This window comes from Phycodurus eques, chromosome 21 (assembly GCF_024500275.1).
Source record: "Phycodurus eques isolate BA_2022a chromosome 21, UOR_Pequ_1.1, whole genome shotgun sequence".
NCBI lineage: Eukaryota > Metazoa > Chordata > Actinopteri > Syngnathiformes > Syngnathidae > Phycodurus > Phycodurus eques.
In genome coordinates this window covers 757,350-773,422 of record NC_084545.1, presented here as the reverse complement: position 1 = coordinate 773,422, position 16,073 = coordinate 757,350, and the positions used below count along the sequence as shown (strand labels likewise).

Sequence of the window (16,073 nt, the reverse complement as noted above, 5' to 3'; positions counted from 1 at the left end):
GTGGAAATGAAGATCGTGGAATGAGCGAATATCCACACGTTTCTGCGAGGCACTTTGTCTCTGACTCATTTTGGCTCGCTGAGGATTGTGGCATCTCCGACTGCCATTTAAGGCAGCATTGGGCTCACTCGCAAACCTCATAACTGTCCTGAATTCTCGCGATGATTACAATATGTCAGTTTGAGGGCCTTACAGTGCAGTAATTGATTGAAAAGATATTTTTTTTATCCAATCATTATTCATCTTCTGCTCGACACTTTCGTTGTGAGCTCTTGAACAGGGCAAGCTGTAGCTATGACAAAATAGCTCATTTGGAGCTGACATGATGCCAACTAAGCAGATGATATGATGTAAATGTCTCTTCTGTCTTCAAAGCGGCACCGTAGAAGGAAGCGTGGTCTATGAAAAAGAAAATGAAGTAGAGAAAAGAAAGATTGTGTCTTGTAACTGGACAGCCTTTTGTCGTTGTTTAACTTGTGATAAAACAAATCACATGATAAAACAAAATGCTTTTGAAATAATCATAGGCATGTGCGTTTGTGTGTGACGCATCAGAATCCTTCGTTGCCGTGTCGAATCGATGGTTTTAAATCAATTCGTGGTGCCTGAAAGTGAAGTGAAAGTGAACCAAGGGTTGTCTCATGTACCATGCCCTTTGACATTTTTTTGTGACTTGACAAGACTCTTTCGTTGCCGTGTCGAATCATGCGTTTTAAAAACTGACAATACAGAATAAAATATTACAAGCAGGTTGTGTCTCGTAGCTGTGGGCAAGCATTTTATCATTGTGAGTTGTGATTAAAAAATATATACTTGTACTATAATTAGGTTGTGTGTATAAGAGAATGAGACTGAACCGGATCTTGAGTTGCCGTGTCGAATCTGGCTTTTACAAATAGACGCCGACGAACGTGCGTTATTAGGAGTCCCACGCATGTTCCTGGCAGGACACGGCTTGGTCCAATATTATTGGCTACAGGACACGCAGCGCTGCATAATGATTGGCTGGTGTACCCTGGTAGAACGCGTCCTACTGCTTCCAGACGGGAAAAGTAGTATGTGTCTCGCAGCGGTAACCTGCGCTTTCTGCTATGTTGCTGCCAATCATGTTGCAGCGGGGCGTGTCTTGCCAGGAAAGCAAGTGGGATTCCTAATAACGCAGTGTATCTGTATGCCGGGATAGGCATTCGTTAGCGTAACCGTGACGTATAGGGAAGTGCTGTCACGGCCTCACTCGCTAGCTAGGACAAAACAGGCGCACGGTGGTGACCCGAGCGGAGGCGTTCCTCAAGGTAAGCTAAAACGCTTAATTTTAACAAATTGTAGTTTTTGTAAATGTGACACTGTGACAATGTGAATTTCGTTGGTCCAGTAGAGGAGAATATTGAACGAGTTTTGCAATGTCACGTATCCTTCCGCACGCTGGCCATGTGCGTGCTTGAGTCACACCAACGGATCAAAATTGTATTTTTATATTAACAACCCATGGCGTCTCGTGAATTAAAATGTTAAGAGAACGTTTACCTCTTCTCTAACGTACGTGTTGGCGTATACTCGTCGTTTTAGCTATAAAAAGGTGATTTATGTAATATTCTTACCCCCCCCCCTCAAAAAAAAAAAAAAAACACAATTTGGGCCACAGTACAAGTTATGGCTTTTTTTGGTTAATTTTGAAATAGCCGTAATTTGTTGATACATGAGGCTGTACAAATTATGGCTTTTTTCTTGACTGTGGTGCCTTTAATAAAAAAAACTAAGCAATTAAAAACAAAGACTAGCGGGCTGAAATTTTAACTGGAGAGTTTTAACATGTATAACTTCAAAAGGGCACTATGATACAATTTCAACATTTTTAGACATAGGAGATGCTAATTGACCATTTGCCAGAGTCAAAATTTGAATAATTTGTCTCATTGACTCCCATTATAAGGCATATATTTTTATATGCTGTGTACCTGATGTGTTGTTATGGTTTCCCCGTGATGATTGAATTAATGGTTTGCAAATGGTTGAATTTACATCGATGTGATAATTTGCATTCAATGCCTCACAATTCTTACATAATAAAAAGTTATGTCACTGAATAGGTGGCTTGGTAGATTGTCCAATGAAATCGTGACACAAAAGCTTTGGGTTGTTAGCTTTTATTTCCTCTCCCTCATCTATTATGTGAATGATTGTTAGGATTGCATGGCTCATCTGTCAGTTAAAGCTGGAAATTAATGGTCCGTGTCCTTGCATTGCATTTTTAGGAGCAACTGAATCTGGTACACCACAAAGATGAGCAACATTTAAGTTTTAATAAAAACTTACTGTTATCAGTTTTGATAGCAAGGTCACACAAGCTATGTGTGTGTGTGGGGGGGGGGGTCGGATAAACCAGTTTTGAGTCTTTGTGCTTGTTCTCTGCGGGGAATCAGGTTTTGTAACTGACAGTGAGGAAGGAAGTGGAGCTTAAAAGGAGGCGCAGGTGGTTATTTGTTTCGAATGCAAACACCGCTGCCAAGCCGAGTGTGTATTGTCGTGGAAATACCCAAAGAAGGCCATTGTGAGGTTTAATCTTCACTTTGAAGTCAAAATAAGTTTCTGAAGGTGAACTGAGGAGGTCTGAATGTACGATTTTGTATAAATATGCAATGTGCTGGACAAGCTCAGTCTTTGGAAAAGGCAGCAGGTTCACATTGTTTTGTTTTTGTGCTTTTCAGAATCAAAATGGATCGAGTGAAGTCTACAGTCGACAACATGGTGAGTCTTTGTTGACAGCTAAACTTTTTATTTGACCTTTAGGCCATTATTGCAAACATCGACAAACGTTTGCAACACAAGAAAATTATTATTATTATTATTATTTTTTTTACAAAGTTGAGCCATAAGATTGGTCATGCTGTATATATTGTCAGCTCTTTAAATAATGTGTACAGTTCTTTACAAATGTGTTTTAAAAAAAAAAAAAAAAAAAAAAAGAGAGAGACCATCCTGCATCATCAAAACACAACATTCAACCACTAAATCTATTTGTTCTGATTAGCAATACAAGTGAATGGCAAATTTGACATCTTTATCAAGAAATATTCCCCCCCCACCCGATTGAAAAGTCAATGAATAGCACTAATATTTATACAGGGTGTCCCTACAGTCAATGGAATGGCAGTGTGTAGTTATTGCATCTGCTTCATGTAAATTTTGCATCACAAATGTTGGAAATTACATTATTTTTTTTATTTTGTAATATTCCAGTTTGAAATATTGATGAAAATGGCATTCCTTGAAAATACGTTTTTGGGGATGGAAGAGCTTCATTATATCTGGTGTATTAATCATTGCAGAATGTTTATTTCTGGGCTTGGTTTTGGAATTTAATCAGGGAGCAATCTTGTATTTTTAATTCATTTTATTAAATTAGTTCAGTTTCATGAAGTCCTTTGCAAAGAGACAGACACAGAGCGAGGCCTTGCTTATGGCTGCTTGCGCCTCTCCTTGGCTGAAGAACATGGAAGACAAACACACAGTTGAGCTAAAATGGGAGGGAGATGTGGAGTCAAAGAAGAAAGGCCTATTCACACAGTTATCTTGTCCTTGAGAGAAAAGAGAGGCTGCTAGAGCCACTGAGACAGGATGAGGGAAGACAAAAAAAAACTAGCTACATTTGGAAAAAGTCACAAGAACTAAGACCTATTGAAGTCATAAAACTTTCGCTGAAACTATTGGATAATAAAATAATATAGACTATATTTTGTCATTACAGCTTAAACGTTATAGTCTTGGGTCCACATGCGGCCCAGTGCACATACTTTAAATTTGCATTATCAACCTTCCTGTAATATCTCTTGAATTGATAAATTCACCCCCCCCCCCCCCCCCAAAATTGTTTAATCAAAATATTTGTTTTCCTGCATTCATGTGTATAATTGGTTCATTTCTTTATAGTAAATAAAATAAACAATTTGACATACAATTAACATGTTAGTATTTTATAAATTTGTTAATGAATTATAATTTACAAATCTTAACAAAACATGAGTACAATATTGTATTACAAGTATTTTCTCTATTTTAATTCCAAAACTATTTTATTAAAAAATAACAATTTAAATTGTTTAAAAGTACCAAATTATATAAATAGAATAAAATATGTATTATCTCATTTAATAATTGGCTAGTCACAATTAAAAGCATTACAAATGAAATTAATGAATTATTTGATGAAAAAAATTACATGCCCATATGGGATAGTTTTCTCAATCTGAAATTTCTAATTAAAAAAAAAGAAAAAAAACCTGTGACTGACCTATCCCTTTTGTGTGTTTTAAAATCTCCTGGAGCACAAAAGTTTGCCTCGTAGAATCTTCAGTGGCATTTTTTTCCATTACCGTCAAGGAAAATTTTTTGCAACGTGGCAGGGAGAGTCTGTAACCAGAGTTGCTGGATGACATTTGTGCCCTGGCTGATGACACTTCCTCCTTCCTTCAGATCAAAAGCGTCCAGTACCGCAGGTTCACCTTGCAGCTCAACGAGGAGGCCAACCGGCACGTGGAGATGAAGCTTTCCGACGACGACGACGGCGGCGAGCAGGCGGAGGCCGGGCAGGGGGAGGGCTCTCCCAGCTTCCGACCGGCACCTCAGGGTGGCGGCGGCAAGCGCATCTTCTGCCTGCTGGTGCTAGGCTTCATGGTCGTCTTCGTAGTTGGTAGGAACACGCGTTTGAAAATGTTGTGAGTCTGCAGCCGGAGGGCTGGGCGATATGATATTTAAATTAAATCGCTAATTATTTTTTTTAATAAAGCGTATTACAATGGTTAAGACGCACTATTTTCATACAAGCAATTGTAGAGCGAAGGGGGGGAGTTCAGAGCTTTTCAAATAAAACCACAAAAAACATGTAACTCAAAGCAGTAACATACACATTTTCCTATAAAAGTGCTCCGGACACACATGGGCAGCATAAAAGCACACAAAGCACAAGCTTAAGGCAACAAATATTTACAAACAGTACAGCAAAACATGTAGACAGACAATAGAACTAGGCAATGTGACCGGTGGCTGCCATCTTGATGGAATTTTGTAAAAAAAAAATCATGGAATGAGCACTTTAAAAGCCTATAAAATCCTCCATAACAAATACATTCAGGAAAAAAACAAATTGATTATTGAATTTCATGACTTATTTTACTGCCCACACTGCTCTGCTCACCAATAATGTTCCAGTTGCACTCGTGGAGTCTCCTTTTTAGGGCAAATAATGCCTTTTGAAAAGCTTGTTTTGACACGACAACAACTCAGAATTTCGGCCCGTCTGAACGATTGGTGGTTTATAACTGCAACTTGACAGCCAATCGGAGAACCCTATTCCCGATTTCCTGAGTAGTGATGAAACCGGGGGGTGGGGGGACGTTCCCCCAAAAAGGCCTTTCTCTTTTTTACCCAACACAAAATCTATTTCTCCAGTCTCCGTTCCAATTGGACTTTTGCAGCATTTTGACAGACTGTCGTTCTTGGCAATTTGTGTCATGTTGCTCCTATAACAGTACTCAATCATATACTATATTCTTTATCCTCTGCAAAGAATGCCTATGAATCCCACTAGAGTTCTAGGGAGGACACAAGTGGCTGTTCCATCTAGGCAGGAAATTAAATATGAATTGCGACCAATTGGCCTTTGTACTCGTGTACTGAGCAACATTTGCTGCTGCAAATGTGCTTCTCCTTTTTGGTCTTGCAGCCTTCTAATACACTTTGCAGCTGGATTTTTTTTTTGTGCCCCCCTCCCCCCCCCTCCCTCTCATTGTCCGATGCTGCAAACTCTAACCAGTACCCAATTCCTGACGAAACTATGCCTCTTTTGTAAACTAGCGCTTCTGTGTTAGTGGCTATTATTGTGTAAGCAGTGCACGTCCGTGAGGGCTCGCTTTGAAGTACGCAAGCCACTAAGAAGAAAATTAAATTAGGATTATAGTTTTATTTGATTTATTATTATAATAATTTTTGTATTATTTTTTTTATCGTACAAAAAAACACTAAATCGATGACATCAATGAATCGCTCAGTCCTAATTGGCCCTTTGAAAACGTAGCGGGCTCGCAGCTGACCGTAGGACATTTTTGCAGGCTACTTAGTTGGTACCCTCACCTCGAAGAAGCCCGGCGTGGTGCCCGTCAGCTGCTTGAATCAGTCAACGGTGTCGGGGGGTGCGCCGGCGCAAGAGAAACAGAAAGTGGACCAGGGAGAGGACGGTGACGACGAAGACGAGATGGCGCACGACGAAGCCCCGCGCAACTGGAATGACATCAGCCAGCTCCTCGACGACAAACTCACCGGCGGGGCTTTCGACGCGCGTCTCAAGTAAACATTTTGCTAATCTGCTTTGGAAGCACAAGAACAACATTGATATGGCCTTGGACAATATCATTCGGCAGATAAGCAAACGTAGTAGATCAGTAACAGTTTGCTACCTGATTTACACTGTATGTCCAAGTGGCCAATTCTGATTTTAATGCCTTTATTAAATGTTTTAATTTATGTACTGTACATTACAAGTGACACAAGGGCGATATGGCTGTGTTTATATTCATGAAACCCAAGTAAATAATGACGACAAAACAGTAAACAACAGTGTATAAATAATACAAATATGAAATGTTACTTGTTAGTAGTTGTTTAGTTGGCCTGAAATATCGCCAATAAGAATTCCATTGGCTACCATTCGCAGTTATTTCCGTATTGAATGGTGTAGACACCGCTAATGTAGCATATTTACCCCATATTTAATGTTCTATACAATTCTGCCTTTGTTTTGCTAACGGGTGCGGGCACACTAGCCGAGTTTGATGTGGCCCTGTTAACTCGAGTGATCTATCAAGAAATTCAAGTTAGGGTTAGTCTCACCGCAAAAGTGATTTTGAAGATGGAGCTCATACTAACAGTTTTGTGTCTCCAGATGACTGTCTCACAACTTCTTGAAACTCTTGTAGCGCTTGGTAAAATATCTTCAACAATGTCACCACGCAGTCAGCTGACTGATCAGCAGCAGCGTGAAGAGCAGCTGTCTAGTGTCTCCTCCATCCGATCAGCTCAAACTTGATAATTGGAATCCTCTTTACACTTGCCTGCTGAACATAATGTGATAATGTTGTTTCGTTACAGTGGATAAAAAAAAAAAAACTTAAATGAAATCTCTCCGCAGGGCGTTCGACGTGCCGACACGCTCAGCGGGCAGCGAGGGTGACGTCAAACTGGCCAACGTGATCGCCGACGAGTTCAAGACGCTCGGCATGGAGGGCTGGACCGATGTCCACTATGTCCAGCTGCAGAAGCCCGACAGGTTCTTTCGGAATTATTTTCGCTTGTAATGTCAGAGTGTTCATCTCTGTATTATTTCCTGCTAACGAGTTTATTTGTCACTGCCAGCAAACGTCCCAACGTCGTCACTTTCGGCGGCGACGTCTTCAAGCCCGACGGTTATCTCGCATACAGCGCCACCGGGAAAGTTGAGGTGAGTGGCGGCGACAATTTACCGATAATTACGGGAGGATTGTGAGTCTTAACACGAACACTCGCGTTCATTAGGGGAAGCTGGTGTACGGCACTTACGGCCGTCGCGAGGATTTAGACGCCGTCCAGAAGAACAACGTGGAGGTGAACAGCAGTGTGTTGCTGTTGAGAGCGGGAAACCTCAGCTTTGCCCAACAGGTAACTTCAGACCATATTCACGGACAGGAAGGAGGTGTACAAGTTTTACAAGGGTGCAAGTTACCCAATAAATAATTCAATAAATTCACTACATGGTGAAATTTCATTTGTCTTTTTTTTTTTTTTTTTTTTAAATCATTTTCATGATTGCAGCTACCAAAAAAAAAAATCACCATTGCAAGAAATGTAAATATGACATAAACAAAATATTTTTTTAATATAGAAATTTGAAATTGCCACTCTGAAAGGTTTATGAGTCATAGATATATATAATTTGCCAGTGTTTCCAAACTGTTATTAATTAATACCCATATGAGATTAGTAAAATCTTCCAGCACGCCACACGTCACAAAGTATATCTACTGAAATAATAATCCGGTGTCCATTTACTCACAAATTATTCCGTGTGAAGTGAACACTATGCAATTATTCCGTTGTATGAATGGCAACAGGTGATTACGCAGGTTAATTGGACCTTTTGCAATCGAGTGGAACAGCAGTTAATTGTTCTGCCTGTCACTATGTGTTGCTGGCAAAGATAGATGACCAGAAATGCATGATTTTTATCTTATATGCTAACAAAAACCTAGCTACAATTTGAATATTACATAAACAATACAAATGATTTTTATTTATAGAAATTTGGTATGAATTAGCCTTCTGAAAAGTATTTTTCTATGTGCTTAATGAATCTATATAATAATATATGGGTTACATTTTTGGAATCGAACTCCTGAAATACATTGTCTTCGCACTTTATTCTCATTATTGAGACGCACCTGCTGCATTTCCTCGTAACGTATCTTCCGGTTTCTTCAGGTGGCCAATGCCGAGGCCCGGGGAGCCTCGGCAGTGCTCATCTACCTCGACCCAGCAGATTACGACTTGAGGGCCGACACGGCGCTTTACGGCCACGTAGGTGGCGCTCGAAATCTTTCTGCGTGTGTCCGTCCTCAACCTGGCCGCCCTCACTCCGCGTTTATGCCTCCCCTCGTCAGGTTCATCTGGGCTCGGGCGACCCGTACACCCCAGGGTTCCCCTCTTTCAACCACACCCAGTTCCCGCCGACCCGCTCGTCCGCCCTCCCCGGCATCCTGGCTCAAACTGTCACGTTCAACATGGCTAGAACCCTTCTGGAGTAAGCCGAGCGGCCACTCTGTTGCCAGAGAACGGGCGAAATCTGTACGTTGAACCTTTTGCCCATTTGCAGGAGGATCGGCGGCCCGACTAAGATGGGAGGTGTGGAAGACGTCACCGTGGAGGTCAACAACGTGCTGGTCAACACGGAGATCCACAATGTGTTCGGAGTAATCGAAGGATTCGTCGATCCCGGTATGAGCAAGCCTCTTTGCGGACAAAAGATTTGGGACGCATTTCTCTCTGATGGGTATTTTCGGGAACTGTACTACTGTCAAGTCCAGTGTATGTTGGAAGGGAAGTGGAAGTAATGAGGTGTGTGTGTGTGTGTGTGTGTGTGTGTGTGTGTGTGTGTGTGTGCGCGTGCGCGTGCGCGTGTGCGCGCTGCAGACGAGTACGTGGTCCTGGGAGCGCAGAGGGACGCGTGGGGTAAAGGCTACGCCCGAGCTGCTGTCGGTTGCTCGGTTCTGATGGAGCTGGCCAAGGCTTTTAAAGACTTGGTGGAGAAAGGTAAACAACAAGAAAATGTACAGAATATCTTGCTTCATGTGCAGGCTTTTGTCAAGTACAGTAATGTCTTTACAGCTATTTACAGTCTCTTTTTTCTCGCTCTATCCATACCTGTTAGACCTTTCACAATAAATACTATATCAACTTCTCATTCGATATATAAAATGGACACGATAGTTTGTGTTCACTAGCCCGCGAGCTAAAGCGTTAACCTGCAAGCTAACAAGCGAGCCTGTGAGCTAATGAGCAAGCGAGTTAAAGAGCTAAGCAGCTCGCTCCACCGCGGCCACGTCGTGTAAAACGCCAGTGCTTTTTTCTGAACTGTTGTGTGTGTTAGTCTCCAATTAATTCAAACAGGATTGTTGACTTATTAGGCGTAACCTCAGTGGCACACGTTATTCAGCCAGTAGTTGACTACAACCAAAGTCAACGTAGATTTGATTGACAGGTGAAGGGCTCGTCTTCAGCAGACCAACCAGAGTCTTGCAGCTCTTTATTCTTTAATAGAGAAACAGGGAAGGAAATTAATAACAACAACAACAGTAATAATAATAACAATACTGATTTAAAGTAAAACAATACAAATAAAAATTAGTGCAGGCCTTATTTTCATGATTTCAGAGGCATAAAAACAACAATATTGTTTTTTTGTGGGTAAAATATATCGTCTCAGAAAAATTTATGTGACAGGGCTAATAGCTTTTTATTCCATACATCTGACATGCACGTAATAGTGCTGCTGTATTTTTTGTGCATTTATTTAGAAATTGCTCCATTGCACCCTTCAGACTTATTTCTGCTTTTCTTAACTTGTGCTTTTCTTATTTGATCTTATGCTGTGTAAACTGCTGCTCTCTACGCCCTTAATTGCCCCACACGGACAAAAATTTGTGCGTCTCTTTCCAGATGGTGTTCGGCCCAGGAGAAGCTTGGTGTTTGCGAGCTGGAGTGCCGGAGAATACGGAAGTGTTGGAGCTACGGAATATCTGGAGGTAAAAGCTAAATGATTTTATTTATTTTTTTAAAATAAAATAAACCATTTTGAGCGATTGTGTTAAAAAAAAAAAATCTGTGGTTCTAGGGTTATCTGTCTTCCATCGACAGAAAGCTTGTCTCCTACATAAGCCTGGATGGGGTGGTCATGGGTAGGTATAAAATCAATACGCCCAAAATAAACTTTGAAGGTTGTCTGTTAACCACGCGCGTCTCGTTACAAGGTCGCGGTGGCTTTGTCGCTTCGGCAAGCCCGCTGCTTTACAGCCTGCTGGAGAGCACGATGAAGCAGGTGAGGTCACCGCTTGAGTCGTCCAAAAATGAATATCCGAGTCTGCGACTTGAACCGGTCGTGTCGCGGTTCTGCCATTTCAAAGACTATACGGGATCGTGTATATGAAAACCGCGATTCTTGCTTTCAATACCAAATCGTTACAGCGGTTGTTAATTTTCCCTGTTGTCGCCTTCAAATGTCATTTCACTCCCAGGTGAAGAGTCCGCTCGGTGACGGCACCGTGTACGATATGGCGGGAAACAGTCAATGGGAGGCCAACGTGTAAGTTCGCACAGCCTGAGGACAAAAAGTCACGATATCACGAGGGTTGTACAGTAATAAAAATGTCAACTGTTTGTTTGCAGACTGAGGCCCATGTCCATCGACGACCCCGCGTATCCCTTCTTGGCCGTTGCCGGTGTTCCCTCCATCTCCTTCCACTTCATCTCTCCCAATGTGAGTCTGAAGGCCACATTTCCTCATGACATAGCATGTCCGCTGAGATAAGCACTTTTATTTATTTCCCCCCCCCACGCCTAAAGCTGGAGGCCTACCCTTACTACGGCACCTGCATGGACAGCAAGGACCACCTCAACTACAAAACGATCCACAAGACGGGCGAGACAGCGGCGCAGGCGGCGCAGTTGGCTGGCCGCTTGGCCCTCCGCCTGGTGCACAACCACCTGCTCGGTCTGGACGTGAGCAAGTACCGCAATGTCCTCGCCAAAGCCATCTACCAGCTCTACAAGCACGTCCAACAGCTCGTCCAAGTGAGGGCGTTTATTACCTGATAACCACAACTATTACATAGAACAGTGATTCTCAAACTTTTTAAGAAAGAAAAAAAAAAATCGGCTGCCCGGGGGGGGGGGGTTGTAATGTGCTCGAATAATACACAAGTTAAGGGAAAATTGTACCTAAAAAAAGTTTTAAAACAAAGTTCTGTAGAGTAAATACAAATGTATTGTTCTGTACTCAAATGTTAAATACAACGTAATAGTACTCAGCAGATGGATAATGGATTTTCTAAAAAAAAAAAAAAGAAGAAGCAAAAGTAAGAGCCACTGTAATATTATATTCAAATTCTGTGATTCTTTGATGTACAACTAGAGCTGTGGTTCTTAACCTTGTTCGAGGTACTGAACTCTGCAAATTTCATACGCGCCTTCCCCGAACCTTTGGTAATTTGAAAAATAAAGTGGGATTTTATTTTATTTTATTTTTTAATTCAAAACAGGCACATACTGTATCAGTGCACAAAATAAACAATTTGTCAGCTGCACACAAAATCCAACACCGAGCTCAATGGAAATTTACTGCAAATCAATGTAACTTTTGCTGTTTCCTTACACATTAAGTTCAGGAATGCTCGGTTCACCGAGGTTCAAGTCTCTGCTCGTACTCTCACATCATTTTCGCAAGACAATCGGTTCCTTTTCAACCACATTCGAAAAGGGGTTTGATCGAGCACATCTTAAGAATCCCTGCACTAGATGTAGCCTGGGAATCACGCTTGGAAAATTGTTAGTGTAGCTGAAAAGGCAGATAACAGACTTACTTGATTGTGTTATTTCACACTTGATAGGTAGTAGATATTAGTATGCGAGCAATTAAAAAGTCGCTTTTCACGAATATGTATGGTGCTGCATGTTAAAAACGACATAATAAAACAGATTTCTTCGTGTTGTGTAGAGCGGGAAGCTGAAAGACGTGGACCCCAACTGGCTGAGCAGCGCGTCCGGCTCATTTTCGCGAGCGATGGCCAACCTGAACACGGTCATCATGAACACCGACTTGACCGACGAGCGCAGCTGTCGCCGTGTCAACGAGAAGCTCATGAGCGTAAGACGGATCACTCGCTCACCTCATATTAGAAATTCAGACACTCTCTCACCACAATCTAATCTTTATTAAAAACACACCTTTAAAAAGGTGTATTCAAAGTCATTGCCATGGTAAAAAATACTTTATTACCTGAATAACAAAATAGTTCAAACGCAAAAGCAGACATTTGTTTTTTGTGTGTGAATTGAGCATGATGAATTTTATTTATTTTTTTCATTTCTGGTTCCAGGTTAAAGGTAATATTTTTTTTTTAGGGTATTGTAAGTTCATATATAGAGAGGCTAATTTTGGGGGGGGGGAAATAATGATGATAATCACTTTTATTGGCACGGTCTTTCAAAGAGGTCTTTAATGTCATGTAAACCAAACAACTCCAAGAAAATGTAATTCATAAACGTGTGTTTTCCGCACCATAAGGTGCACCGGATTGTAAGGCCCAGTCTCAATTACTGGCTCTATTTCTGTACTTAAGCCATACACAAGGCGCACCGTATTATTCGGCGCATGCTAACACAAGGTAACGGAAGCAAAACAGTGAGTTTGGTTGAACTTTATTCTGCTACGTATTTAAAAATACACTCACATTATTATTATTATTTTTTTTTTAATCAATCTCTTGTCACAAATCCATCGAAGTCCTCATCTTCGGTATCTGAATTGAACAGCTGAGCAATTTCGTCATCAAACATGGCGGGTGGCTGTTGAGCAATGACGCCGGCTTTCACGAAAGCTCAGACAACAGTCAACGCGGATACCTTAGCCCAGGCATCCACAATCCATTCGCATATGGTGGCGTAACTCGCCGGCGATGCCTCCTGGTCTCAGTAAAGGTGTGTTCGCAGTCTCTCATCCATCGCTCCCACGCCGCTCGCAACTTCACTTTGAACGCCCCGTTTACAACCAATTTCCAGCGGTTGGAGTTCTTTGGCAGTTGCTGCGCCATGGTAGTCCTTGCGCGGATGGCGAGATGGCGCCTTTTCATAAAATGAAAGCACGAAGGCGGACCTCCTTGAAAGTGTTTGATCTTCATGTCTTGTGCTGTCGTTATTGCCTTCACTCGAATGGTCACTGTAGTGATCCTTCTCCCGGCTGTTCTTGTGCTTGATTGTGAATTCTCTCGCAGCTGCTCTATTCCCATTTACAACCACGTAACTGATAGCCTATAGTTTGAATTGTGCCTCGTAAGCATGTCTCTTCGCTGATGCCATTTTCGGGCGTCCTTAGCCAAACAAATGTTGTTTAGCAGCATACCGGTAGTACAGTATACCTACCGGAGGCGTGGCGGAGGTAAGAGTACGTACTGTACGTAGCTTTACGTAATGTTCTCTAATTGGTTCATCGCAGCCAGCGTACATAGTCTACATATTACATCCCTATGTCGGCGGGAAATGGGCCGACACTCAATGAAGTGGAGCTCTTACCAAAATCAGACAACATTGACATATTTTGGAACTCAGTGCACACATAAGGCACACCGGGTTAAAACGCGTAGAAAATTAAAGGCTTTTAAGTGTGCCTTATAGTGCGGAAAATACAACAGTCCAAAAATGTATGATCCAGTAAGTAACTCTAGAATGACACTGAATTGACTGATTTAACTGCCATTTCCGCCAGGTGGAGCGCAATCTCCTGTCGCCGTACGTGTCCCCCGTGGACACCCCCTTCCGCCACCTCCTGCTGGGCCGAGGCAAGCACACGTTGGCGGCCCTCGCCGAGACCGCCGACCCCCAGCAGCTCCACACCCAGCTGGCCTTGGCCACCTGGAACATCAAGATGTGCGCCAACGCCCTGGTCAGCGACATCTGGAAAAACGACAATCAAGTCTAGTGTGTGCGTGTCGGCAAGTGTGAGTGTAAACGGCAGGAAATTTCCAGGACAAAAAAAAAAAAAAAAAAAAATCACTTAAAGGCTGTCAATCACAGCTCTTAGTCCCGCCCTTTTAAAGGAACAAGTTGTATTTGACACTCCAAATCAAAAGGGGGCAGCACCGCTATTTTTTTCGGGAATGAAGGAAATGCAGTTTGGGTTATTTTAAGTGTACCTATTGCGGTTTGCTTTTTTCTTGGGGGGGGGGGTTGGGGGCTCTAGATCTCCATCCACCTTTAATGCTACTGACACACACACACACACACCCCCCTCGTCATCCAAACACTGAGGACCTTATTTATACTTTTGTATGACATTATCGGAAGCAGTGCCTTCCATAATTATGACGGTTATACTGTCTCATCCGACAGCAGCATCTGCTACGTGAACAACTCGAAACTCAACTGTTGCTGCTGACACAACAACAGCGCCAAAAAAGACAATAAATCTTGAAAAAGACTATAAATGAAGTAAAGCTGATCAAATTTGCAACAAGAGCCACAAATTTAAACAAGAAAAACTTTAAAAGAAAAAAGGGTGTAAACTAAGTGAAGCGGTTCACTCAAAAAACAAAAAGGACCCTAATTTAAAGTGGACGAAAGTCTCAAATTAGAAAATGAAGACCATAAATGTAGTCAATGGGGGGGAAAAAAAAGCCATACATAGAGCAGTCAATTCTCAAAAAAGGACTACTAATTAAATAGTCAAAACAAAAAAAGGCATTAAGTAGACAAAACTTAAAGGACCATAAATTAAAGTAGACAAAAAAGGACCATACATTATGTAGCTGAACACAAACAAGGCCAATAAATCGATTAAAGCAGAAAAAGGTCTCTTTTAAGAAGTACAAACAATTCAATAAAGCAGCCGAAAGTGCTCATTCAGGGCGAATGGCGAGCAAATTTTGGCCGTTCATGTCTACTTTTGGAGCAGTTGGTGCGAGTTATCGGGGGCAGTGACTCCCATAATAATGAAACCCATTATCGGGGGCAGTGTCTCCCATAATGACAACAAGTGATGGTAGTTTTTAACCTACCAGTGCATGCGTTTTGTCTTTTTTTTTTTTTTTTTTTACGTGTGTATTTATCGGGAGCAGTGTCTCTCATATTTCACTCCAAGGGTGGAACAACTTGTCGGGGACAGTGTTTCCCAGAGTTTTATAATGTATTTATTATGATTTGCTTTGTGGTAGCTCTGTAGGGCCTGTTGCCTTTCTCAAATACATTTTCTCCTCTGTCGCCAGGTATAAGTGTCTTACGATCTTTCACGCTTGCAGCAAAAATAGAAATGTTGTTTAAATTCATCTTTCCTCCGCAGTTAGCTCTTGGACCAGATTAATTCAGTGTTCCAGTAAGTTTTCCATCAATTTCATTTCTGTTGGGTTGTCAGTAGTTTAAAAAATAAATGATGATAAAGTAAAAACTGTCATTTTATTCATGCTTGTGGTTGGCAAAATCAGAGAAACTGATTATTATTCAGTGGTTTGTTTTCCAGAGCTATTCATGTGGTTTATCATAAATGAGCAAGTTGTCTCATCAGGCCATTGTTTGTTTCACTTGAGATAAACAAGTTAAACTATTTTTTGTTTGATTTGGGGATTTTCTGGCACTGTCTTGAGAAAAACTGTTTCCATGTTTGGCCAATGTTGAAGAAATTAAAATAAAACCCTGAGCTTTGCATCCATACTCTTTTTGTCGTATTTGTTGCTTAACAAAGCAACTTTAACGAGTGCTACATGAAAATGTTGAATCTTTTTCTTTTT

The 16,073-nt window shown here is 41.5% G+C and overlaps 1 protein-coding gene across 1 annotated transcript; it reads left to right on the top strand.

Annotated features, from left to right (window-relative positions):
* The first annotated feature begins 1,201 nt into the window (after positions 1-1,201).
* On the top strand, positions 1,202-15,990 carry tfr1b (transferrin receptor 1b). Its single transcript, XM_061666377.1, has 19 exons — positions 1,202-1,292; positions 2,706-2,745; positions 4,471-4,687; positions 6,105-6,339; positions 7,181-7,318; positions 7,405-7,489; positions 7,564-7,686; positions 8,506-8,601; positions 8,685-8,824; positions 8,897-9,018; positions 9,214-9,333; positions 10,240-10,325; positions 10,415-10,478; positions 10,551-10,618; positions 10,815-10,882; positions 10,966-11,056; positions 11,143-11,370; positions 12,293-12,442; positions 14,060-15,990. The coding sequence occupies exons 2-19, from the start codon at positions 2,713-2,715 to the stop codon at positions 14,270-14,272; spliced, it is 2,277 nt and encodes a 758-aa protein (XP_061522361.1). The 5' UTR covers positions 1,202-1,292; positions 2,706-2,712; the 3' UTR covers positions 14,273-15,990.
* The last annotated feature ends 83 nt before the right edge of the window (positions 15,991-16,073 follow it).